The following is a 27,430-nucleotide window of genomic DNA, read 5'->3' on the forward strand; positions in this document are numbered from 1 at the left end:
CAGGTGTGAACATAGGTATGGCAGGCTGACCTTGGGTTACAGGAATGACAGAGATGGGACTTCCCTTTCCCTTCACAGACTGACAGGAAGGCTTTGAGGTATCAACAACCTGGGGGAGTGGGAACAAAGGCAAAGTGTCTTCCGTTCCCTGAACATTAAGGGCAGGTCACTTTGGTTACTGTGGGCTAGCTGGTCTCCTCCATCTCCAAGAGGTCATCCACGTATTCCACAACCTCTCCCTGTAAGAGACAAAACCACACCTCTGTTAAGCAGCCTTCGCCACTTTAGGTGAGATGCTGAATACTGTTTCCAAGATGAAGGAAGAATACGGCAGTTGCCCCACCACCCCCAAGCTTGACCACTTCCTGAGAAACTTGTAACCCCTAAGCCGGTCATATCAAAGACCAGACCAGACAATGGATCCGGATAAGCATCTGTGCTTGGTTAAAAATAGCTAAAACCAGGGGAGCTCTGGTGGCCTAGTGGCAAGGAGCTGCAACTGTAATCCCAGAGGTGCACGGTTCGAATCCACCAGATGCTCTGCCGGAGAAGGAGGGACAATCTCCTCCTGTACCAGTCAGATCTGATTTGACGGTACATTCACACAAAAATAATAAAAAAAATAGCTAAAACCTAACTTAATTAACATGCCAAGTTCCGAGAAGTACCATCTTAGAACTCCCCAGGTCCCCTATAAAAAGGAAACCCCCCAAACTTCTCATAGGACATTTCGATCCCATTTGCTGCCATGCGGCCGGGTCACTTGCTGTCCCTCTCAGACCACGCAATAAAGGACTGTCTGTTTCTTGGGACCAATGTCTTTCTTTATTTCTCTCCCTTGCACCTTCACACTCTTTTTTTTTATCTAACACAAGGAGCAGTCTTCACTGCCTTCTCAGACCAGCGCAAGCCTGTTTTGTCGCTTCTCAGAGGACCTGACTTCTCCCTTGGAGCGGACCTTAGCTTCCAACCACGTGGACATGGCCTCATGCTCTGTGACCCCAGAGGGCCTGCATGAAGCCAGCAGCAGACCAGCCACCCCTTGAAAGACTCCACTTAGCATCCCTTCTTTTTTCTGTCCTCCTCACTACTGCCCCTTAGTGGTATCTCACAGAACCACAATTTCTCTGGTCCCTTTTCTGCCTTGACCACCAGATTATGAGTTCTTCAAAGACCAGGATCTGCATTTATTTTTTGTCCTCAGAGCCTGACATACAGAAGGTGCTCGACAGACATGCAGAAGGATAAGTAGCTAAGTGCATGCATGGATTTTGCTGAAGCATTCACTCCATGTCAAGGAGGGACTAAGACCCATCTGCCCACCACTGGGACCAGAAGCCCACTTGCTTCCCTCTCTGTAACAAGTCTTGACAGGCTCAACCTTCGATGTGAAGGAGTTGAGGCCATGTTCCAATTTCTATGTGTTGATCTTTCTCCCAAAGTCCACCCACCTGGCCACCAGCTGATGACACCATTCCCTTGACCTCAGAGAACAAAGGAATCAATCACCAAATTCCACTCTTCCTCCTCCCCTGAGGGTCAGGAAGCATGGGCCCGCCCCAAACAATGGTGACCCCTCTCCTGCTATAAAACTCGGCCTTCCTCATTGCTGTCACTATCCCAGGCTGGACTCCTTTGTTTCATTTTAGTTTTTGTTTGATATTATAGGCTGAGTTCCTTCTGATGTTTTAACACAAAGCCTCATAAAATCTGAGAGTAGTTGGTAAAGAGTCATGCTGCCAGCCCAAAGTCAAGAGGTTTGAATCTACCAACTCCTCCTCAGGACAAACAGGAAGAGTCTCCTGCCCTGTGATTTACAGCCTCTGGAGGGCTCACTGTAAGTTGGTTCCAACATAATGGGAATGAGTTTGAGGCTTTTGATCCTAAAAATACAACTGGTAAGTATTTTTGTTTTGTTTTGTTTTTGAGGGGTTTTTTGAAAGCAAGAGAAAGAAACTGAGGTTTATTAGACTATGAATGGGTCAGGACAGACTGACCCGGTAAGTGGTTTTAATGAACAGAAAATTATCATCTCATATTTTAAGACTGTAGAAGTCTACATTTAGGGTACCAGCTCTAAGGCAAGCTTTCTCTCTCTGATACAGTGACTGGGATAATCGGGATGGGAGTGTCAGAGACAGTGTGATTGGCACAGGACAGAGCAGAGTTTAGGGCTGTTGTACATAGGGTCACCATGAGTCGCAAGCAACTCGATGGCACATAACAACAAACAACAATTCTTTTTTAGGTGTGTACCGTCAAATTGGATCTGACTGGTACAGGAGGAGACTGACCCTCCTTCTCCAGCAAAACATTTGGTGGATTCGAACCGTGTAGCTCTGGGATTGTAGTGCCGCTTCTTGCCACTAGGCCACCAGAGCTCCCTAAGCTTTCTCTCTTGGCTCTGAGGGAAGGCCCTTGTTTCTCCGGAGCTCCTGCTCTCAGATATTCATGTGGGGGGGCATTTCTCTTTTCCATCTTTGTTTCCATCTTTTTACTTGTTTAATCTATTTTCTAGCTCAAAGCACATCCTCCACTAAATCCTGCAGTCATTACCATAAGGAAAACAATCCATTCTCAAGGGGATTATAACCATAGGCATCAATGTTAGGACTTAGCAGCAAATATTTTCTATCAGACCTCGCTGCCATAAAGTTGATTCCAACTCCTACCAACACAGGTTCCAATGGCTTATGGACGCTGAGAATCTTAGCGGGAGGAGGCTGCCCATCTTTTTCCCAACGAGTGGCCTTTAGTTAACAGGACAACTCCTGATAGGCTACCTCACTGGGACCCCTTAGCAAGTATTTTAAGGGAATATAATTCAATCCATAAACAGAAAATAAAGAACATTTTGCAAATATCAACAGCCAAACAGTACTGGTGCTTTGTTGGAAAGTTATATTTATGCCCTCTAAGGAATTCAAGGCTTTAACTAAGGCTTTTAAGTGTGCTGGTGACTGCCTTCACTTGGAAATTATTATGTGCCATCATTTCTAAGAAAATAGCTCATTCTTTATAGGTGGATTACTTCTTTCACTCTTCAAAAATCCTCCTTTACTCACATAATGAGCTAAACCACTCCAGAGCCTTCAATAAAGGGCTTTTTATCTTGAGAGTGTCAAGTCCAAGAATCCCAGGAATGCTAAAGCCTGGAGTGAGGTCTGATCCACTTGAGTGACAATTTTTAACCAGTTAAATGGTTTTAGCCAGTCTCCCTCAACCTGGCTGCATCTGTTTACTTGTCTATGACATGAGCGAGCTTTACTGAACTGGAACCATCATCTTAGTTTTTAATACATTATCTGTGTGCAGCAGAAACCTTCAAAAGATTCAGAGCCTTCCACCCACCTCTGGGAATTTATCCTAAGGAAATGATCAGAGACGGGGATGTGAATCTGATCATTGTTATGATATTTATAAGTGCCCTGGTCTGTAGTGTGTTATTTGTTGGGCTGCCAACCCAAAGGTCGACAGTTTGAACCCAACAGCTGCTTCTTAGGAAACTCTGGTGGGTTAGTAGTAAAAAGCGGTGCTGCCAATCTAAAGGTACATGGTTCGAATCCACTAGCTCCTCCATAGGAGAAAGATGGGCAATCTCCTCCCACGAAATGTAGGAGCCTCTGAAAATCTTCCGGAGGGTCAGACATGAGCCAGTTCTGACTGGACGGTACACAGCAGCAACACAAAAGCCACATCTTGGGAGGAAGGTGAGGCTGTCTTCTCTCACTAAATCTTACAGCCTCAGAAACCAGGTGGACAGTCACCATAAGTCAGGGTCTACCAGACGGCAGCAGGCTTGGACTCAGGTGGTTATCTACAGGTGTGCTGGTAACACTAGAGTGAAACACTCTGCTGTAACCAAAAGGTGTTTTGAATTTATCAGCTGTTCTGTGGCAAAAAAGTGGGGCCGTCTGCCTCCATAATCATCTACTGCCTTGAAAACCATAGTAGACAGTTGTACTCTGACCTATATTAATCTGTAAAAATCAACTGTAGTAAGGGAGCTCTGGTGGCCTAGAGGCAAGAAGCTGCACTGCAATCCCAGAGGTGTATGGTTCTGATCCACCAGATGCTCTGCTGCAGAAGGAGGGACAACTCTCCTCCTGTTGACCGGTCAGATTTGATTTTATGGTACATGCCCACACACAAAAAATAATAAAATAAAAAAAATTAAAAGCTTTGAAAGCTACCATTAAGAATATGAATATAAAATGGCAACTCACAGTGGGAAAAAATACTGGCAAATAATATATTTGTTTCAATATAGCTGATAGAATACATAAAAACAATATATAGAAAACACACTATAAATATTTCTAAAACATATTGTAATCAAATATATAAAAGCTCATATGACTCCATAGTCATATGAGTCAACAGGCTGAAAGATAATTCACCCAGTTAAAATGTGGGTAGAAAAACTGAATTACTATTAATGGGTATAGGATTTCTTTTTGGGCAAATAACAATATTCTAAAACAAGACAGTGGGGATAAAAGTGGTAACATTTTTTGAGTATACTAAAAACCACTGAATTGTGCAATGTTGTTGTTAGGTGCTGTCGAGTAGATTACAACTTACGACCCTATGAACAATGGGTCTGAACCCTGTCTCATCCTGAGCCATCCACAAACTTCCTGACACGCTGGAGCCCATTGCGGCAGTCACTGTGTCAGTTCATCTAGCTGAGGGTCGCCCTCTCTTTCACCGACCTTCCACCTTTCCAAGCATGATGTCCCTCTCCAAGCAATAGCCTCTCCTAGCAAAGTATCCTAGATGAAGAATTGTACATAGAGTACCCATATTCTGGTATGTGAATAATATCTCAACAAAAGTTTAAAGAAATTAAGAGAAACTACTCATATCATGACGTTAAGTTGGAAAGCCATGCTACCATATAATTATATTTGAGTTTTTAATTCGTATATTTGAACTATATAAAGGAAAAAAATGAAAAGGACATATATCAAAATGTTAACAGTCCCTTGCCTCTGATTATTGAGAATTAAGTGCCCTCATCCTAATTTTTTTCTTCGTACCGTTATGTTACTATTTATCACTGTTATCTTCCCACCCTCATTTTTTAAAATTTTTTTTTTCTATTTTCTCCAAACCATAGTGTCAGCTTTGAGAGTATGTAGCAGTTCCACAGGTTTGGAAGCAGGAGTGGCATCCACTTCCTAAACAACACGCCTCTGGAAACTCTATGAACTTTGATAAATGTCGATAGTTGTAGAGGGGCTTCAGGCCTTTTGTTCATTGGGTCGCTATGAGTCGTGCTGGACTCAAAGGCAATCAACAACAACAACAAAAGCGGTTCCTCGTTCATTCTTCCCTCTGAGAAATGACCCCTCCAATATATCAGAGGTCCTATCTCAGGCTCGTCTTCAAAGGGACCCAGCCTAAGACACAGGGCACATGTGGCCCTTCCCAATCCATGGAGCAATTCCATATGCAACAAGTATCATGACTCCCATTTCACAGATAAAAAACTGAGGCTCAGCGACAAATGAATGACCAATGATAGGTCCATCTCACGTAGAATCCTGCACAAACTTCGCTAAATATCCCTTTAGCGGTTCCCATCTCAAACTCACTCAGTACTGTGGAGCCAGAACCAACTCAGAGCTGACCCTCCAGTGGGTTTTCAGAGGCTGTAAAGAGCATTGGAGGACACTGCCCACCTTTCTCCTATGGTGCAGCTGGTGGATTTGAACCACTCACCTTGGGATTAACAGCACTCCTTCCTCACCCAGGCCTGGAGGCTCTGAGTTAATGGCTCACATGACTTTTCTGTCTCCCAAGCTCCTCAACAAGAAAGAGGTCAGGTTGGAACAGGCAAGCTCCCAGCTCTCTTCCAACTCCAATATCTGGCACGTCCTTAGTTTTCTCAGAAAGCTTTCCTCATTTTGCTCCAAGTACTGTCCCTGATGACATGACCTCTCTGTGACTAGGCTGTCCCACCACAAATAGTACCTGCAGAACCAGTTAAGGCTCCTTTTTCTAAATGTCAACTGAATGGCATGTAATCACCAGTTTTAAGAAATTCCAAAAGAAATGATAAAATGACTTAGGTGTAAGGACCTGAAAAATCCCTAAAACCAGTAATCGACTAATACGTAAAAATTGGGAGTAAGGCAGAGAGAGTCAGGGAAGGCGCTCAGTGACTTCAGAGGGCTGACTTATCGAATATTCACTGTGTTTTTACAGACTTAAAAGATGTGGCTGCAAGGCCTGTGACGAATTCCTGGAGCGTGGGGCTGAACTCCGTCAGGAAATGTGCTATTTGAGCCCTTTTCCTAGAAAGCCCTTCCTTCTGGGCCAGCGTTCTGCCTTTCATTAAAACACCCACACAAACCCTGCTTCTCAAGGTCCCCTTCTGTTTCTTATTTGCAGGGACAACTTGACCTTTCAGTGATTTCAGCGAGGATGTGAGTAATATTTTCTCTCAGCCAGACGCGTGCTGAGCATGAAAACTTACCTCATCGTCATCCATTAGATTTTCCTTCGCAAAGTCGTACAGCTCTTTCTGGAGTGTGGTCACGTTAAAGAACTGAACGGCTTCCTGTTCCGACACAAGCAGAGAACATTTTCTATGAAGTTATTAAGTCCTAAAGTTAGGCCTCCCAACATTTTAAAGTACAACGGTCCCAATTCAGCTTTCCTCCATAATCTATATTCAAATCTTAGCTCAGCACCTATGTGCGGAGAGTCGGAGAGAACATCAACCAAAAACTGAATTTTAAAAAGGACAGAACACGTGGGTGATTATTAATAAAAAGACAGTTACAAGTGACGAAGGGGATGTGGAGAAATTGGGACCTTCATCCACTGCTGGGGGTGGTGGTGTTACGTGCTATGAACTGACTCACGATGGGTCCTCCAGCTGGTTTTCAGAGGCTGTATATTGCCCGGAAGATTGTCCACCTTCCTCCCATGAAGCAGCAAGTAGATCTGAATCACCTGCCTTTGGGCTGACAGCACAGCTCCTTACCCGCTAGGCAACCAGGACTCCTTTGCCAGTGGGAAAGTAAAATGATGCCGTAATTCCAAAAAGAGTTACTGAGCCCTAGGGCATTCTGGTGGCCTAGTGACAAGAAGCTGCACTGCAATCCCAGAGGCCCACGGTTTGAATCCACCAGATGCTGTGCTGGAGAAGGAGGGACAATCTCCTCCTGTACCAGTCAGATCCGATTTGACAGTACATACCAAAAAATAATTTAAAAAACATAAATAGGGGAGTTCTGGTAGCCTAGTGGCAAGAAGCTGCACTGCAATCCCAGGGGTACACGGTTCGAATCCACCAGATGCTCTGCTGGAAAATGAAGGACAATCTCCTCCTGTACCAGTCAGATCTGATTTGACGGTACACACACACACAAACATTTAAAAAAAAATAGTTACCGAGCCCCAGGGGCCATTCTAGGTGAAGGGGAGGTGGCCGCAAATTAAAACAAAGTCCCCGAGAGCACAGAGAACGTGACAGATGAATAAATGAATATACAATATAATGTCAGGTGGTCGCAATGTCATCAAACTCATATCAGAGAAAGGGAAGGGGGGAGGGGAGAATAGCAGGCGGTTTTCCAGGAAAGGTGGTCAGGGGAGGTCTTCCCTGCAGAGGTGAAACTGACCTGGAGGAAGAGGGGAACCAGACATACAAAAAAACTGGCAAAGGTGGCTCAGGAAGAGGGACAGCAAGCAGGAAGGTCCTCAACCGGATCGGAGGACCAGCAGCAGGCCGGCGTGGCCAGGGGAGACGCGGGAGGTGTGGCCCAGGCGGCGAAGTAGAAGGGTCCTGTAGGCTACGAGTAGGACCTGGTGAGGTGTAAGCTGTTAGTCTGGGGCACACGGAGCACATGGTGTGACCATGCTTTAGAGTCAATTCCGACTGCTCACTATCTGGGTAAGTACAGGGCACATCGTATGTGCTTAATAAATGTTTAACAAGAGTCTCAGTGACTTTCAGCCGCACCACTGGACGCACAGAGACCAGAGACCAGCACAGTTCTCTCACAGGCCCATGGTCCAGAGTGCCTGGCAGCCCATTAAAAGTTAAACACGAAGTCACCAGATGACCCAGCAACTGCACTCCAAGGTGTGTGTGTGTGTATATATATACTTTAAAAAAACCCCAAAAGAGTATGTCCAAATGAAAATTTGTACATGAATGTTTATGGCAGAGCCATCAAAAGGGGGAGGCAACTCAAATGTCAATTATCAGGTGAAAGGCTAATCTTATGATCCCATTTCTAGGAAAGATCCAGAAGAAACAAACCCACAGATAGAAGGTAGATCAGTGTTGACCAAGGAAATCGGGCATCTCTCTGTAGCCACGCTGTTGTTGGCTTACACAGTCAAGTTGGTGGTGATCCCTAGCTGACCCTCCAGGGGGTTTTCAGAGGCAAGAAACTATATGGCAGGAAATTGCTCATCTTTCTCTCTCAGAGCAGCTGATGGATTCGAACCGAGTTTCTCTGGGATTGCAGCACAGCTTCTGACCGCTACGCCACCAGAGCTCCCCTCTGTGGCTATGAAAGGTTCTACAATGAGACAGTGGACCGCACGGGGCCACATGACTCCTGGGGGGAGGGGTCTTCCTTGACTAGCTAACAATATGGTTACTTCAATCTGTTATCTCATAAAGAGTTGAGAAAAATTAATGCGATAGTGGAGATCGTTGAAGAATGCTTTTATTATACACGTGAATGAATATCTGACATATTTGGGGCATGTTACTAGGAGGGACCAGACCTTGGAGAAAGACATCCTGCTCGGTAAATAGAAGGTCTGCAAATAAGGGGAAGACCCTGAACGAGATGGACTGATGGTAGTTACAACAGTGGGCTGAAGCAAGCAGCCACTGTGGAGACGCACAAGACCGGCCAGGGCTTCATTCTGATGTCCATGGCGTTTTATTAAGAAAGAAACAATCAATTCAGTGAGAAAAAAAGGGGGTGAGAGAGAGAGAAAGCAGAACAGCCAAGTGCCCCACCAGCAACGAAAGGCAAAAATCAACCTAAGATCTTCTGAAAGTAGTTCATCATTAACAGGGTTCTCTGACATTGCACGCAAAGCTGTGTGTTTGTCCATCAAGTAGGATTTCATTCAATGCTGGTGCATCCCTCAAAAGGGATGAAACTCCCCCCAAGGAATGTCAGCAAAGAACACGAGGGAGGCAATCAGCACGTGACATGGAAAAAATGTGTATAAAGCCACGTTAGGAAGACAAGCCAAGTGGCAAAACAGAACATGATTATATGATTCTTTTTTGTATTAGCAAACAAATGCAGGCTGTATGCACGAGTATATATGCAACAAGGGATGAGTTGAGGAGAGAATTCCATGAAGTGAAACATTTCTGTAATGTTTGCAAATATTTTAGAGCTTCTAGTTATTTAGAGACTAAAACAATAATACGTTAAAAAGTAAAAAAAAAAAAAGTGCTGGGAGCAAGGATGTCAGTTTAAAGACAGGTGCACCAGATCCATAACGTGGTGTTTTCAGTTGATCCTACACATCTGAAAGCCAGAGAGTGAATAAAGAAGACTGAAGAATTGATGCCTTTTTGAGTCGCGGTGCTGGAGAAGAGTACCGGTTAGCCCACGGACGGCCAACGGAATAAACAGATATGTCTTGAAGGAAGGGTAACCAGGGTGCTCCCGAGAGGCCAGATGAAGCTTAGTCTCACACATTGTGGACGTGCTGTCAAGAGGGGCCAGTCCTTGGAAAAACACATCATGCCTGGAAAGGTGGAGGGTCAGAGAAAGAGAGGAAGACCCTTAACAAGATAGATCGAGACAGTGCCTATCACTGTGGGTTAGAGTAGATCAGAGATGGTGAAGTTGGCACAGGACAGGCCAAGATTCAGATCTGTTGTTCCAAGAGTGGCTTTGAGTCTTAGTCAACTCGATGGCACCTACCAACAACATGTTACAGGGGAGGTGAGGAAAGCTACAGAAGAAAGGAGCTTTCCATCATCTGAGGAAAAGCTCACTCTCTCTGCACGCATGCACGGCAGCCTGGCAGAAGCGAGGCTGAAAAGGCGAGGAGGGAGAGGTGCCACTCACCGGCCGGGGCTGGAAATGCTCCTCAGAGAGGCCCCACTTGTCCCGGTGGTACTGGTAATACACCAGGTTCTGCCGCATGACCTTGTCGTCCTGGTCAAAGAGCAGGTAGCTGACAGCACAGGGGGCTGCGTTCTTCAGGTCATTCACTGGTCAGGGAGAAAGGGGGACAGGAAATCAGCACAGCCCACCACGCCTTCTGAGAGGTGCAGCTTTCTAGAGAAAGCTCTTGGATGGGCCTCTGCTGGGCAGCCCCTCCCACAGGGCCGTCCAGAAGGAAGGAGCTCTGTGAGCGCAGGGCGCAGGTGGGTGCCATGGGGGCTGGGACTGCCTCTAGCACACAGGTATCCCTTGTTAAGCAGACGTCTTTGTAGACATGTCTGCACAAATAGAATCAACGTAAATGAAAGGCTGCATATAACAGTATATGTGCAGGGGGAAAAAAACCAAAACAAAAAATCCACCAAGAAATGTATGTCTACACAGGATCTCTGGTTCCAGGGATCGGAGCTGGTCTCTCAGCCCTGCACTCCGACGAAGGCTGGGCCCCAACGCCAGGACTCAGGGGTTCAGTTCATCTGGCCGGCTGGGGAGGATGTGCCTCGCCGAATGTACTGTCTACAGTTGGCTTGTACACCTGGGTCTCCTTTTATCAAGCCAGTCTCCAACTGCAGACAGGCCTCTACAGCTAAACCACCAAGGTGAGTGATAATTACTCATGGTGACTGGGTCCCTGAGGCTTCAGGGCAAGACAGTGCCCATCTTTGTCCCCTCAAGTGACTGCTAGATTCCAACCACTGACCTTTTGTTTGGCAGACTATACCAACAGATGGGAGGTCTGGTGGCTTAGTGGCGAGGAGTTCGGTTGTCACCTAAAGACGTGAGATTCGAATCCACCAGTTGCCCCCTGCAGGAGAAAGATACCCAATCTCCTCCTGTGTGATTTACTGCCTCCGAAAACCTGCTGGAGGGTCAGTTATGGGTCAGTTCCAACTCCACAGTACATGACAACAACAACAAAGATGGTACCCACTCTGTGCTGGAGAAGGCCGGAGAAGCCACTGATCTTGACATCTCCTGGAGTCTGGGGTACCTACCTTCAGCACCCTGACCTAGTGTTGCCCCACGTAACCTAAAACACCTTCAGCACTGAGTTCTGAGGAGGTTGGGGGTGCTGGTGAAAGGGAAATGAGTAATGAGGTACAGAGCCCCTGGGAATTTATTTTTTTTTACCAAAACACTCCGACTGCCCCATTCCTAGGATATATCGTGGCACATTCCACTCCAACTTAACCGCAAAGCCACCACTGCCAAGTTCATTCCAACTCACAGTGACCCCCGAGGGCAGGCAGAGACTGTCCCATTGGGTTTCCAATGCGATGAGCCTTCTCAGAAGTGGACTGTCACAGCTTTATCACGAGGAGTGGGTGGTGGGTTTAAACAGCCAACCTTATGGCTAGTAATCAAGAGCTTTAATGACTGTGCCACTAGGGTGCCCGTTTACAACCCAGGAACACAGCTTTTTGCCAAAAAGCTCCAATGGGCAGGAGCGACCAATGCTCGTGTATGAATAAGTCATGCCACCCAGCGGCCGTTTTCTGTAATGACAATTTTTAAATTCAGGTTTCACTTAATAGTCACCAGGCCTGCCAGAGATACTGAGGGTTGGAGATAAATAAATGGTGATGCCTGGGCAGGCTGTTAGGAATTAAATGTTATAGACTGGATTGCGTCCTTCCCGAGTGCGTGTTATAAATCCTAACCTTTAGGCCTGGGGTTATAATGTCATTGGGGAACAGGTCTTCTTGGTTATGAGTCAGTATTAGTGTTGGGTGGGTTTTGAGTCAAACCTTTTGAAATATTAAAAAACTTAAACATAATGCCATCCAGTCAGAACTGACTTTCAGCCAAGCCCCCCCGGGATTTCTGGGGCTCTAAGTCTCTGCCCATCTTTATCCCTCGGAGCCTCTGCTGGATTTGAACCCAGACAGGCGCAATCTGGGTGAGCAGCACAGTCCCCAAGGGACTATACCATTAGAGCTCTGTCATTTAAAACAACAAAACGAATTAAAGTTACGCTTAGTAAGCAGGGTTTGTAGATTTTCTTTCTTTTTTTTTTAGAAGTTGGACAGACATTAAAGTGAGGTCTGGCAGGCTAGTGGGTAAAGGGTTGCACTGTCAATGCAAAGGCAGGCAGTTCAAATCCACCAGGTGCTCCACAGGGGAAAGATGGGCCATCTCCTCCTCCCATGTGCTTTACAGCTTCTGAAAACCTTTTAGAGGGTCATTTAGGAGTCACTTCTGACTTGAGGGCCCGATAACAATATGTTGTTGTTGTTGTTGTTGTTATGTGCCATCAAGTCTCTTGCGACTCATAGCGACCCTATGTACAACAGCTCTAAACTCTGCTCTGTCCTGTGCCAATCACACCGTCTCTGACACACCCATCCCGATTACCCCCATCACTGAATCAATCTACCTCATAGAGGGCCTTCCCCTTCTGCACTGTCCCTCCACCCTACCAAGCATGATGTCCTTCTCCAAGGACCTGTCCCTCCTTGCAACATGTCCAAAGTAGTTAGACGGAGCCTTAGAATCCTTGCCTCCAAGGGGCAGCCCGGTTTGACCCTTTCCAGGATGAATCTGTTTGTTTTCCTATCAGTCCACGGTACCCTCAATACTTTTCTCCAGCACCAAAGCTCAAAGGCACCAATTCTCCTTCTATCCTCCTTAGTCACTGTCCAACTCTCTAATGCATAACAAGTGATTGCAAAGACCATGGCCTGTATCAGGAGCACCTTAGTCTCCAGAGAGACACCATTGCTCTTGAGTACTTTAGAGAGGTCCCTAACAGCAGACTTTCCCATCGCAATACGTCTTTTAATTTCCTGGCTACTGGTGCCAAGAGTGTTGACTGTGGAGCCGAGCAAACTGAAACTGTGAACAATCTCAATCTCTTCACCATCCATCCTGATGCTGCCAATTGGTCCAGTGGTGAGAATCTTTGTCTTCTTGACACTGAGCCTCAATCCATATTGGATAACAATATAGGGACTTAAAATAATTTACTCAACTTTGATCTAAGTTTTAAAGTTAATCAAGAGACTGGAAATGAGACCTGAGATAACATTTCTTCATCTACTAGAAGGACACTCAGACGGCAGCAGCCACAGAACTGGTGTCTGGGCTGTGAGACAGGAACTCTGGTAACCACAGCTCTGGGGGTCTGTGTCCCATCTCACCACCCTATGGCCTACAGACTCCAGAACTCCTTGAGGCGTAAAACAGCAGAGGTGGCGGGGGGTGAGGTTGTTGTTAGATGCTGTCGAGTATGACTCATAGCTGGCCTATGAACAAAAGATCTGAACCCTGTTCTGTCCTGCGCATCCTCACCTCCTGACACACAAGAGCCCATTGCAGCAGTCACCGTGTCATTCCACTTGGTTGAGGGTCTTCCTCTCCTTGGTTGACACCTCTGAGCTGTGGTGTTGGAGAAGAACACTGAACATCCTATGGACAGCCAAGAGAATGAACAGATACACCTTGGAGAAGGTGCAGCCAGAGTGCTCTCTGGAGGCAGGAAGATGAGGCTTCACCTCACATAGTTAGGACATGTTGCTAGGAGGAGAAGGACATGATGCCGGGAAGGGTGGATTGGGGAAGGGGTGGTAAACTGCTAAACTACATAAAAATCACAAGGAATTAAACTGCCAAGGTGCCAGTGTGGGACTGTCTGTCATGTAGTAAATCAAGTAACTCATCCTTTGCAGCCAAAGCCTTCAATTTTGCAGGGCCCTATAAATTCTAGGCTCTTTGTGCTAACAAGCTCATTCTGGAGCTGGCTGACGGCTGTGTGTTAAAGAGGTAGGTTTACAGTGGGATGTACTTCATATCATCATCTTATTAGAAGGCCCAGCGTGTCACCTGTAGTTCCCTTGTGGGTGTGGTTCATAGGCCTGAGATCATATAGAGAGGAATGCTCTGGGAAGGTTCCAACATATCTAACCTGTATCTAACTGCATCTAACCTGGTCCCGCTGCTCTATGAACCGGAGCCTACAGCTGCCCAGCCCACCATCAATGACCTCTGCGACCAGGTGGCTGGCCTGAACCAGCCACCATAGCTTCTCCAGCCTCAGCCACTTTTTGTAAATCAGCTTGATTCATGGATTTGGGGCTTGCTAGCCTCCACGACTGAGTGAACCATTTCTCTGACAGTCTGTGAGTTTCTGTTAGACGTCATGGCAAACGAAGGAACCTAGAACATGCAGACGGAGCAAGAGGGCAAAGAGCAGGAACAAGGCTGATGTTAGGGCAGATGGGGCGGTCCAGCGGTGAGTGAAAACTGGACATTTTCAATCTGCCTCAGAGGAGCTAGTTGAATACTAATCCTTTTCAAAGCCATTATTCAGGCTCTCTCCTAAGCATTTCACATCTTGAATTCATTTGATCCTCTCAACAATCCCACACAGATGGGACAATGCCACTGTTGCTGAGTACCATCAAGTCGGAACCGACCCGAGCAGACCCTCCTGTGGGTTTTCAGAGGCAGTAAATCACATGGGAAGAGACGATTCATCCTTCTCCTGCAGAGCAGCTGGTGGATTCGAACCACATACTTTATGAAGTCTACCACAATCCAGGTGAGGAGCCTAAAGCACAGAGCAGTGAGCGAGTGGCAAATCGGGAAGTCAAACCCAGGCGGTAGTGGCAGGGTTTGTGACCTCGGTCACCTGACCTTTGTGCAAGACACGGGCACCCAGGCTCTCAGCAGCACCACGACGGACTCCCAGGAACCCCCGAGCAAAGGGCTATTAACCTACTGGAGAGATGGACAGACTGAGGCTTAGAACTGCGTACCTCGCACACAAGGTCTCCCAGAAGTACTTACATTTATAGTAAGCAAACTGCAAGTAATGATACATGGTGGCCACGAACTTCTCCACGGGGTAGCCTCCCACCACGGGGGTGAGATTTTCTTCACACTGGATCTTGCATCCCAGGACCTCCACGTAATGATCTGAAAGCAAACACAGAAACACACACACACACACACCCCGACACACAGACACAGACACACACACACTGTTAGACCAGTATATTCAGCACCTTCATCGTGTGTCCCCTCTGATGCCGAGTAAAGAGGGAGCTCTGGTGGCCCAGCAGGTAAAGAGTTAGACTGTCAATCCCAAATCAGGCAGTGGTACAGAATTGGAATTTGTTTCAAAATAACAAGAAAGGTGGAAGTAGGCAGGGATTAAATGAAACCCAAGAAGCTATAAATTGTCAATTATGAAGCTACTTCACAGGTATGTGAGAACTGGTTACAATCTTCTATTTTAGTATAGGTTTGCAATTTTCCATAGAAAAGCTTTTTAAACAACAAGTTAAAAAACTAGCAATTCCTGCATTCAATAAGTTTAAATGAACTTTACACAGCAGGATACCTCTGAGGCTTTAAGTAAGGAAGTGCTGACACTTTGAAAGAGACAGGGACGGGGTTGGGGGAAGTGAGAGAGAGAGAGACAGAAAGAGTAAGAGACCCAGAGAGAGAGAGAACGGGAGGAAGAGAGAAAGGACGGAAGAAAACAGCCCATTCCCACGGCACCCTCTCCTGCCAATACAGCTCCAGTGTCACTATTCTCCAAACCATTTTGAGAACTCTCCTATCAGCGACTGGTTCCCTGTTTTCCGCACTGACCATGTCCACTACAGAGCACCTTAGAGGGATCTAGGCACAATGTGGGTGATGATAAACATCCTTCCTAATGTTTTCAAAACTTCCTATAATAAGCACACATTATTTATATCCAGAAAAAATGTTTTTCCAAATAACTGCTTTAACGATGACTCACACATGTAAGGTTTCTCAATTCCACCTTGTACCTGCATGGCAAGATTTCCCTAATCCAACTCATCTCAGTAAAGTGAGCCACTGAGTTGCCCTGGGGCCCATTTTCCTTCTTCCAGAATATAAGCAAACAGGGCGGATTTCTCTCCACCTTCCAGCCTGTACTTGAGAGTTACCCTCAGCTACTTTACCAGAATCCTCTGTTGAGTCAAAGGCTTAGTCAGCTACCCCCAGTTACCCGTTAATATTTAAGCTCAAAATTCCTCAGAGGCCCCTTCAGTCACCTCAAAGGCATATAGGGAGACAGCAAACTTCCAAGAAGGCAGATTCCAGAAATTCCATGTGCCCCACCACCAACCTGCTATGGAGAGATAGAAATCCTTAAAGTCCTTGATCTCCCGGGAGCCTTCACAGGCTGCCAGACACCCGTAGTAGGCTTTGAAGAAGTCCGGCAGGGCCAACTCCATGTCGGTGACGGAAGTTCTCCAGTTCTCGCCATTGTAGGCCCGCACGGCTCGGATAAACAGGCTCTGAAATACAGGCAGCAGGTGAGGATGGTTCAGGCCATGGAGGGATGTGGACACGGGCTGGCCAGAGGGCTCCAGGCCGTCCCCCAGCACCTTATTCGTTCTGAAGAAATCACATCAGTTCTTACTCGACCATGAAGCTAAATGCTGACCGACTCTCTGGCTAGATTCTCCTACCCCCACAGTGGGCACATTTGTTATTTAATTCCCAATGTAGATGGCCCTGGTGGCACAGTCCACAGGGAGTCATGCTGCCAACCCGAAGTCCACCCTTCTCTTGTGATTTGACTCCAGCAGCAGCTCTGAAGGAGAAAAATGGACAATCTCATCCCCAGCCCGTGAGATTTACAGCCTTGAAAAATGGAATAAAGGCTCAGCTGACTCAACAGTAATGAATCTGGGTTTTGTACTTTAAAATGAAGGTGGTATTTGATAACAAAATAAAATTTGAATCAAAGAAAAGGCAAATCTATAGAAACTGGTGTGCCCGATACGGGCCATGGTCTTTGCAATCACTTGTTATGCGTCAGAGAGCCGAACAAGGACTAGGGAGGACAGAAGGAGAATTGATGCCTTTGAGCTGTGGTGCTGGAGAAAACTACTGAATATCCATGGACTGGCAAAAGAACAAACGGGTTCGTCTTAGAGAAAGTGCAGCCAGAGTGCTCCTTGGAGGCAAAGATGACAAAGCTTCGCCTCACACACTTTGGGTGTGTTCCTCGGAGAGGCTGTTCCTTGGAGAGGGACATTATGCTTGGAAGGGTGAGTGAAAAGAGAGAAGCGATAGACTGACACCGTGACTGAAGCAATGTCAGAGACGATGAGGATGGCACAGGAGAGGACAGGGTTTCAGATCTGCTGCTCATAAGGTCGTTTTGAGTCACATGTGAATCACTACAACTACAACAACAACAACAAATTATTTTTTCTCTGGTAATGCAGTGGTTTGAAGCATTGGTAGTTAATTGAAAGAGCGGCAGTTCACGCCCACCAGCCACCAGGTAGAAGACAAATGCGACGCAGTGATGTAGTTTATTTCCGTATAGCTTCACATCCTTGGAAATCAGGCAGGGCAGGTCTACTCTACCTTGGTGAGTCACTGCGCGGGCTAACTCCACTCTTTCCAATGGAGGGTTACCAGGAGTCAGAACTGACTCATACAATTCTGTTCAGTGGGTCTCAGATCATAACCTGAGGACTGTGGGATATAACTCGAGTCTCTTCTGTGTTATCAAAGAGAGCAAAGACGCAGAGATGTGCACACGTGGGAGAGGACAGAAGCCACACGAAGGCTTTCCACAAACCAAAGAACCAATAGGAACTCCCTGCAAGGAAGGAATGAACACAGCCAGGACCCTGATTTAACTTTCAGACACACAAACAGTGAAGAAACATCCTTTGGTTCTGTAAGACACCTACTTGTATCACTTTGTTACAGCAGCACGAGGTAACTAAGATGCTGGTCATCTGGGAACGATTTCCAAAACGCCTCTTTATTTCTCCATCTTAGAGCTGAATGATCAAATGATCCTATCTCTAACATACAGCAGTGAAAGGAATGGTAGCTTTGAAATTACCATGGAATGTAAAGACTTGTTCTTAAGTGAATACATGTATTCAAAGCCAAGCACTTCTTCAATCATTGCCATGATACTCATAACACATCACAAAAATCACTAATGGGTCTTAGATGTCAACAGCTAACTAAGATAGACCTTCTTTAACAACTCGCATGCCGATGCATCGTTGTGTAAGAATCTGAACATACCTCGTACGACTTGCTTTCTAAGTCTTTAATGTGGTCCTCTGCGTCGGGCAGGCTCTTGTAATACGCCATGTTCCTCTTCATCATCTCGTCATCAGGGTGCTTCAGGAGAAAGGTGTGCGCAGCGGCGATGGCCTTCGGGAAATTATTTGCCTGAGTACAAAGAAGAAAGAGGAAAGTCATCCAATGAGTGCTGAATAGTGGCTTTTGGAAAACAAGTATCTATCCAGATCTTTAGGAATTCTGCACTGATACACAATGTTTCCAGCTGGGGGTTCAATGACACTCCAGGGTTCTTTAAGAATGACATCCAGGCGAGCTCTGGCGCTCAACTGGAAAGAAGCTGCACTGCAATCCCAGAGGAGAATGGTTCAAATCCACCAGATGCTCTGCTGGAGAAGGAGGGACAATCTCCTCCTGTACCAGTCAGATCAGAATTGATGGTTGTTGTTGTTATGTGCTGTCGAGTCATTTGCGACTCATAGCGACCCTATGCACAACAGCCCTAAACCCTGCTCTATCCTGCGCCAACCGCACTGCACACACAAAAAATAATAAAAGATGTAAAAAAAAAAAAAAAGAATGACATTCAGGGTCCCTTAAGAATGATCCAGAAACCCTGGATGTGTGCTCTTCCCCGGAAGGTGACTGTTAGGATAGTAGGATAGCATCTCTGTGAATTTCCCAGTCACCCCTCCACTGTCTCCACCTGCTCTGTGCTCATGGAGGTGGGTCTGTAACAATAGCCAGCCTCGCTCTCCGGCTCCCTATTGGATTCACCATCGAGGAGCCCCAGAAGAAGACAGAAGGAAGGCATGAGAGTTAAGGTAGGTGACTTAGCCTCCTGAGTCCCTTACAGTCCAGTCCCCTCAGAATGCTGGTCCCTTACCTACAGTCACAGCTCTTCTTGACATGGCCTTCTCCATACTGTCTCTTTCTTCCCAGAGCCATCAGCTGATTCCAGCTCATAACACAGAGCTGAACTACCCACAGGGTTCCCAAGGGTGGAAATCTTTACAAAGTTTGGGGTTTAAATGACCACCTTTTTGGTTAACAGTCTAATCCTTTAACCTGTGCACCACTTTTTGTATTTCCAGTATTTCTCTCCCATGCCCCTTCTGGCCTCGGAGGTGATCATACCCCACTGCTGAGGGTTGTAGGGTTTTATTGATATAATTTCTCACCCTCCCTGGAGAACTGGGTTTTGTTTCCTGGTCAATGAACCGCAAGGGCAGCCACCACTCAGTGGGGCCTGGAGCACTGCTATGATGGTAAACAGGTTTCAGCGGAACTTCTAGACTAAGACAAGACTAGGGGGAAAGGCCAGGTGATCCACTTCAGAAAAGCTTTTAAAAACTCAAATTCATTCTGCTGGAGAAGGAGGAACAATGTCCTCCTGTATCAGTCAGATCTGATTTCACGATACACACACAAAAAGTAATAAAATTTAAAAAAAACCTCAAATTCAATGTCGTCGAGTCAGAACAGTCAGAGCTGACCCTCCAGCAGATTGCCAGAGATTGTAAATCACACAGGAAGAAATGACCCATCTTTCTCCCAACAAGTGGCTGGTGGATTTGAACCTCGAAAGGTACCACATTTGGGTTAACAGTGCAATTCCTCTCCCCAGGAGGCCACCAAAAAACCAGCCAATGAAAATGCTGATGAGCACAGTAATCCCTCCAGAGTGCATGAGGTCATCATGCATCAGGAGCTGACACAATGGCCAACAACACACCCATCGCTACCTGTCCTGGGTACCACCCCACCACGCACGGATGCCCCATACCCTCCACACCTTCTATTCAGCTTCCTTCAAATTACTGCATGTGACTGCTCACATGTTTCTCCCGGAACCTGAACCAATGCATTAACGTTTACCCAACTCCTTCACAGAACCTTCTCACGCTTTTTCTGCTCAAATTCTTGAGACAATTCTCACCAGCTTCTCACTTACATTTTCACTGAGCAAACATTTGCTGGGAGCCTCTCCTATGTTAGCCACTGTTCTCCAAAGTGGGTCTGCACTGCAGGTCTAGAACTGACCTCACCCCTATAGCTCCATTTCCAGTCAAACAATAGGCAGGTCTACAAGGTGAATGGAATTCTGATGTCAGTGGGTAAGGAATGCCACTGTTCCACAGGAGAAAGGTGGGAAATTTACTCCCGTGTGATTTACAGTCTCTGAAAACCTGCCAGAGGGTCTGTTATGAGTAGGTTCTAACACAACAGCACATTACAATGTCAGGTGAAAACTAGAGAGTGACACACTCCTTAGAACAATCAAACATGTGAGCTCAATGGTCACCATGTGCCCAAGGCGAAGGCTCACAAGCCAGGAAGGACTGGAGAGGAGGAGGGGTAAGAAAGGGGAGCACCCAGGGGGTGCTGTTCCCCTGTGGGGACCGCCATCAATGGCATGAAAGAAAACAGAATTATTGAATGGAAAACTGATCTGTGCTGTAAACCTTCACCTGAATCACAATAAAGTCAAAAAGAAAGATGGGAATAATAGAAAAATTATCAAAAAAGAAAGAGAATGAGTCAGTAGCAAGCAAAAAACTTCCAAGGTAAACAGCATCTCTGCCCTTCCTCATGGATCAAATGTTCCAGGAAGGTCTCCCTCCTTCGCGACAATCTGAATTTATATCTGTCTTTTACACTCCAGCCATGAAATATCTTCTTACTTTTCACACAGTACTGTATCTCAACTAATGTATCTACCCCTTGAATGTTTTGTTGTTATTGTGTACCACAGAGTCAGAACTGACCCATAGCTGACTCTCCAGTAGATTTTAAGAGGTACTTAAATTGTACAGGAGGAGATTGTCCATCTTTCTCCTCCAGAGCAACTGGTAGATCTGAACCACATGCCTTCAGGACTGCAGCACAGTTTCTTAGCAACTAGGCCACCAGAGCTCCCTATTCCCCTTGAATAATTGTGCATTATTTATGACCACATTCCTGGTGTCTGGAACAGGACTCAGCACAAAGAAAGACACCCTAAGTATTGATGATTTCAATAGACTGCACTGATCGCATAATAGTTTGAAAAAGGAACTGATATTTTCCTTACTTTTCCTTTGCCCATGGTCTCTATTTCCCATTTGGGCGGCAGCCCTGGTTTGATGGTTTACAGCCACCCAGAGAAGGCATCAGGTCAGAACACAGAAATTTCTTCTCTCACAAAAGCCCTGTTCTCTTCAGAAAGCTTAGCAGATTTAAAGAGCTGGGGATGTTAAACGAGGGAGCTGCCGGAAGAAGCTGGCTGGTGTGGAAGATGAAGCAGGAGAAAGAGGGCCTTCCCAGACTGGAATGCGGCCTCCACTGGAGTGTGGAGGAGGAGCAAGTGCGTGAGCCCTGTCCAGCTCAGATCATAAGGAATTTGATATAGAGCTGGCACCTGCTCCCTCTCTGGGCTGTGGCAAAGACGAGCCTTTCATGGAAGACAGCAGTGAGGCTGTGATGTGAAACCTAACATAGGCGGGTGACCCAGGGCCTTTGGTAGACTCAGGAGCCACACATCAAAGGCATTTCAATCCCTGGGTGGTACAAATGCTTAATGCACTCAGATGCTAAGCACAAAGCAGCAAGGACAAGTCCACTCAGAGGCACGTTGACACAAAGTCCTAATCCTTTAAAAATAACCAGTCACTGAAAACCACTATGAAGTGCAGTTCTGCCTGACCCTCAGGGACACCAGGGATCAGGGGTGACTGGTTGGTGACTGGTGGGTACCTGGCTGGGTATTGGTGTTCTAGGTCACATAGCTAAGTCTCCTTGCTCCACCAGGACATTTCACACCTGTCTTCTCCAGTCTTGTGCTCAATTCTGGCATTGTTAAAACATCTTTAAAATAATGGTCTGCCTGGGTCCTGGGAGTGCGGCTGAATCAGAATGGCAAGGTAACACAGGTCCATGTGTTACTAACACCAAGCTGTGGCACCAGCCCCAGGCATTGTCCTCCAGCCTCCAGATACCACGAGGATGTACACACTGGTGTCACTTCGCCCACCTATATATGCTGGTGATGTTTCAACCTATTTATTTTGTTGTTGTTGTTAAGTGCCATGGAGTCAAGGAGGACTCACAGTAACCCTAAGGAAAAAAAGATCTGAACCCTATTCTAGAACTATCGTTGATTCTCTAGTGTTCATAGGGTTTTCAAAGGCTTGTTATTTAAGAAATTACTTTGTTGTAAGGTCTCGTCAAATTGAGTACAATTCACAGTGACCAATGTAGTATTTCCTTGCTTTGTTTTGACAACCGCATGGTTTAAAATTAGGAAAGGAGTGTGCCAGGGATGCATTCTGTCTCCATACCTTTTCAATCTATACGCAGAACAGATCATTCCGGAGGCTGGATTTATGAAGAGCAATGTGGCATCAGGATTGAAAGAAGACTCATCAATAACCTGTATTATACAGATGGTACAACCTCGCTCACCCAAATTAAAGAGGACCCGACGTGTTTGCTGCAAAAGGTCAAGGGCTACAGTCTTCAACATGGATTGAAGCGCAACATCAAGTAAACAAAGATTCACATGGGGAGCTCTGGTGGCCTAGTGTCAAGGAGCTGCAACTACAATCCCAGAGGCGCATGGTTCGAATCCACCAGATGCTCTGCCGGGGAAGGAGGGATAATCTCCTCCTGTACCAGTCAGATCTGATTTGACGGTACACGCACACAAAAATTAAAAAAAAAAAAAGAAAGAAAACAAAGATTCTCACCACTGAGCCAACTGGCAGCATCATGATAGATGGAGAAGAGATTGAGACGGTTAATAATTTCAGCTCCATGTAAATACTCTCAACACCAGACAAGTTGCATTAGGAAAATATGTTGTCAGGGACATCTCCAGAGTGCTAAAGAGTAATGATGTCAGTCTAGAGAAAAAATAAACTCCTGTTCTTTAAAGTCACCCATTTTTTTTCTACCTCAGCTATGGTGGACTAGGTACTAAGACATTTGTCCCAAGGAGACCCAAAAATACTGAGGCAGATGATATTTCACTGACTGGAAGCATGTGATCCTCGTGAGACCTATAAAGAGTTTTGAAAGAAGCTGTATTCATGCTTTTCTGAGGCTACGATGGTAAAAAAGAAAGCTCATGTCTTCTCGTCTCATTGAGTCAAACGCCCTTCTTCTCCCTAAAGCGCTAATTTCTAATTCATATGTATATAAAGAATTCAAACTTCCTACTATCTTCAGGTTTAAAAATAAAATGTGCCCTCCTCTTTCCTCCTCCCTTTAATTATGTGATCCAAACTTAGTTCAGACTGTTATTTGTCTAAAGCTGCAAATGCACACACACGCACACCAAGAGAATAAAACAAGGCAATTTCTAGCTTAATAAAACAGTGTTCGTATGAAGCAGCAATCATTTTTGTTTGTCCTGGGATTGTATTACTATCCTCTGGTTTTATTTTAGATCCTTTTAGTGCCAGCCAGGTTAGTCACACAACTGATACATAACCAAGCAAGCACGGAAATAACAAGGAGTCTTCTACTGCCAGTTTGGTGGTGGTGTAATGCTGACGCGTGGCTCAGTCTGGGTGAAAATATGAAAAACAGATTTTATAATCCAATGACTCAAAGCAAGGTTTTAAAAACCAAAAACTACTTGAGAGGCTGGGATATGCCATAGATCTATTTTTATTGTCCATACATCTATTTTTTTATAGTCATTAAAAGTCAAGGCAATTTATTTATTACATTTTTTTTCCAATAACAGAAAGCAGAAACTGGTTTTGAAAGGGTTTTCTTGGTGAACCCCCCTGTGAAGATTTGCAAAGAGAAAGCCTCTTAAGTCAACAAAACAGAGAATTCAGCATATTCTCAAACCTTCCTGGTCCCCACAGTAAAGACTCTCAGGACAGGGAATTGCACGCCACTTATGGCTATTTTTAGCCAGCAATCAGAGAACAGTTCCTAGATGAATGACCAGCCCTGACACGGTCCACACATTCGGCTCCATTGAGCCTGGGAGTGTCCACTCAATTTGTCCCCATGCCTCCCTAACCAAAATGTCCTACTCTGTGACAGGGACTAGCTGCTTTCTCAGCTTCTTCCTACTCTGTCAGCTCAAGTCCCTCTTGCTTGAGTCAAGTGGATTTTATGACACATATGAAAGAAAAAAACCAAACCAACCCCTCACTTGCCAGAGTCAGAATCCACCTAGAGCTGACTCTCCAGAATGGGAGAAGGCTGCCCATTTTTCTCTCTTGGAGCAGCTGGTGGATTTGAACCACCTGCCTTTGAACTGGCAGCACAACAAAGTCACCAGAGCTCCCTTATATACTAAAGAGCTTGCCCTCATATAACAGGTAACAGTGATTGATCACTTCCTAAAAGCTAGGTAGGTGCAAGGAGTTCTATGGGCGTTATTTCCTGTCTTAAAGGAACCTTTTAAGAAGATTATTTTCATCTCTATTTAAGTTGTTGTTGAGTACTACTAGTCCAGTACCTTGCAATATCAAGAAAACAAAATTCCTCGCCATTGGACCAACAGAAAACATCATGATGGATGGAGAAAAGACTGATACGGTCAACGACTTCATCTTACTTGGATCCACAGTCAGCAACACCTTGGTTCTAACACTCGGGAAATCAGGAGACGTTTTGCCCTGGGAAAGCCTATAGTCAGGGGCCTCTCCAAACTACTGAGATGTAATGACGTCTCCCAGAGAGTTCTGGTGGCCTAGCAGTTAAAAGCTGCACTGCAATCCTGAAGGCAAGCAGTTCAAATCCACTAGCTGCTCTGAGGCAGAAAGATGAGAACCTTCCTACTGTGAGATTAAACTGCCTCTGAAAACTCGCTGGAGGATCAGCTTTGTGGGATCAGTACAAAACAATAACAACACTCTATTTAAGACATTATGCTGAGTGAAATATCTCAGTCACAAAAGGACAAATATTGCATAGGACCACTGTTGTAAAATGGGACTGACATCAGGGTTGAGGGAAGACAGAAAAGAAGGGGAGGAATGATGTACACTGCATGAAACAGATGAGGGAGAGATCTGCTTAAAAGGGATATAGTATTCTTTTTTTATTATTTTTTTCCTTTTCTTTATTGTTTGTGTGTGTGTGTGTGTGTGTGTGTGTACCATCAAATCAGATCTGACTGGTACAGGAGGAAATTGTCCCTCCTTCCCCGGCAGAGCATCTGGTGGATTCGAACCATGCGCCTCTGGGATTGTAGTTGCAGCTCCTTGCCACTAGGCCACCAGAGGGATATAGTATTCTTGTCATTACAGAATTCCAAAGTGAAGGCGGCATAGTGGAGTCAACTTGGAGGATGGGATTGCAAAACAGTGAGAGTTTTTCTTTTTCTTTTCAAGGAGAAGAGTGATTTGGGGGAGACGGTGAGCTGGGAGAAAAGTGAAACAACGAATGACTGGAAACCCTAACTTTCATTAAAATTAATGGCAAAAAAAGGGGGGCCTAGAAAGTGGGCGGGACATGGGGGCGTGGCTTCAGAACATGGGCGGGCACTGGGCGACTTCCGTGTCTGGGCGTGGCTTTGAGTCGTGGGCGGGGCATGACCTGAAGACGTAGCCTGGGGCGGGACCTGACCCGAGGACATAGCCTAGGTATGCCTGGGGTCTGACCTGAAAATGCAGCCTGGACGGAGGTGGGGGAGACGCGGGTGGGAGGTGGGGGTCTGTGGGCACCTGGGACAGGGTCTTGGGTTGCAGAGGCGGCTGCCTGGAGGCGGGGCCTGAGCTGAGGCGGCACCCTGGGGGCGGGGTCTGAGGAGGTGGCTGCCTGAGGGCGGGGTCTGTAGACGCAGGGGACGGGACCACGGGTGGTGGGGCGGGGCCTGTGGACGCCAGGGGCGGAGCGGGGACGGGCCTGCGCAGAGGACGCAGCCCAGGGCGGGGCCTGGCCCAGGGACGTCGTCCGGGGGAGGGGCCTGTGCGCAGGACGCAGACGGAGGGCGGGGCCTGAGCTGAGGCGGCTGCCTGAGGGCGGGGTCTGTGGACGCCGGGACGGGACCGCGGGTTCTGGGGCGGGGCCTGTGGATGCAGGGGTCTGGGAAGTGGGCGTGGCTATCGCGCAGGACTCAGCCCGGGGCGGGGCCTAACGCGGGACCTCCTCCGGGTCGGGTCCTGGCCCGGGGACGTCGTCCGGGGGCGGGGCCGCGCGGGGCGGGGCTGACTTGCCTTGAAGTAGGCGAACTGCAGGAACTTGTAGGGTTCGCGGCGCTGGAAGTCGGCCAGGACCTCGCGGCTGGGCTGCGACTGGCGGAAGGCGGGCAGCCCCTGCTTGCAGCGCTTGAGGCAGTGCGCGCGGCGGAGCAGGTCTCCGAAGAGCCGCAGCTCGGGGTAGCGGGCGAGGCCGGCAGCGGGCGCGGGCGCGGGCGGCGCGCTGCAGTTGAGGTGGCAGAAGGCCTCGCTGTCGCGCAGCAGGCGGTGCAGCCGCAGGCTGACCTCCAGGTAGCCCACGCTCTCGGCCCAGTGCTCGGCGCTGTACTGGTCCAGCGCGTGGCGGTAGGCCGACTCGAGCGGCATCAGCTCGTCGCGCGGGAAGCTGCGGAAGCTGTAGCGCTCGTACTGCGCGTGCCCGGCGCGCGGCGCCCAGACCGCGCACACGAGCGCCAGCAGCGCCACGGCCCCGCGCTGCGTCCCCATAGCGCCGGCGGAAGGAAGGACGGATGAGGACGAGAGGAAGGAGGACGGAGAGGAAGGAGGGGGACGATCGGGAGGCGGGGACGCCGGCCTCGGCCCGCCCCGTCCGGCCGCAGCTCCCCACCCAGCCGGGGGTCCCGGCCGCCAGCGGCGGGGGAGTGCCCGGAGGAGGCGCGCTGGCCTTCCTGCACTGACGTGTGCATTTAAGGGTCCCCTGTCCATGCAATCCGAGATGACGATCTGCACGCTAGTTGAGGCCCTGATGGGTCCTTGGGGGAGCCCTGGTGGCCTAAGTGCTGCCCAACCCAGAGACGTGTTCAAATGAATTTAACACTCAACCCAGCTGCTCCCGGAGACGAAGATGGCAGTTTCGTCCCTTGTGAGTTGTTGTGTATCATCGAGTCGGAACCGACCCATAGACGTCCCTCTTGCGGGTTTGCGGAGGAAGTTAATCTCACGGGACATAGCCCATCCCGCAGAATAACTGATGAACTCGAACCGCTCGACTTCAGGATTGCAGCACGGCTTCTTCCCACTGGGCCACCAGAGCTCCAGCCCAGTGGAGGGCCAGCTATGAGACGCTTC

At 47.3% G+C, this 27,430-nt stretch overlaps 1 protein-coding gene across 1 annotated transcript; it reads right to left on the reverse strand.

The window, feature by feature from the left end:
- CRTAP (cartilage associated protein) lies at nucleotides 1-26,930 on the reverse strand. Its single transcript, XM_006890614.1, has 7 exons — nucleotides 26,381-26,930; nucleotides 18,216-18,365; nucleotides 16,279-16,450; nucleotides 14,961-15,089; nucleotides 10,074-10,219; nucleotides 6,485-6,568; nucleotides 1-239 (listed from the first exon to the last, which is right to left on the reverse strand). The coding sequence occupies exons 1-7, from the start codon at nucleotides 26,846-26,848 to the stop codon at nucleotides 186-188; spliced, it is 1,203 nt and encodes a 400-aa protein (XP_006890676.1). The 5' UTR covers nucleotides 26,849-26,930; the 3' UTR covers nucleotides 1-185.
- Between the last annotated feature and the right edge of the window lie 500 nt (nucleotides 26,931-27,430).

The sequence above is a fragment of the Elephantulus edwardii genome, unplaced genomic scaffold, assembly GCF_000299155.1.
Source record: "Elephantulus edwardii isolate Elephantulus edwardi_28Jun2011 unplaced genomic scaffold, EleEdw1.0 scaffold00091, whole genome shotgun sequence".
Taxonomy (NCBI): Eukaryota; Metazoa; Chordata; class Mammalia; order Macroscelidea; family Macroscelididae; genus Elephantulus; species Elephantulus edwardii.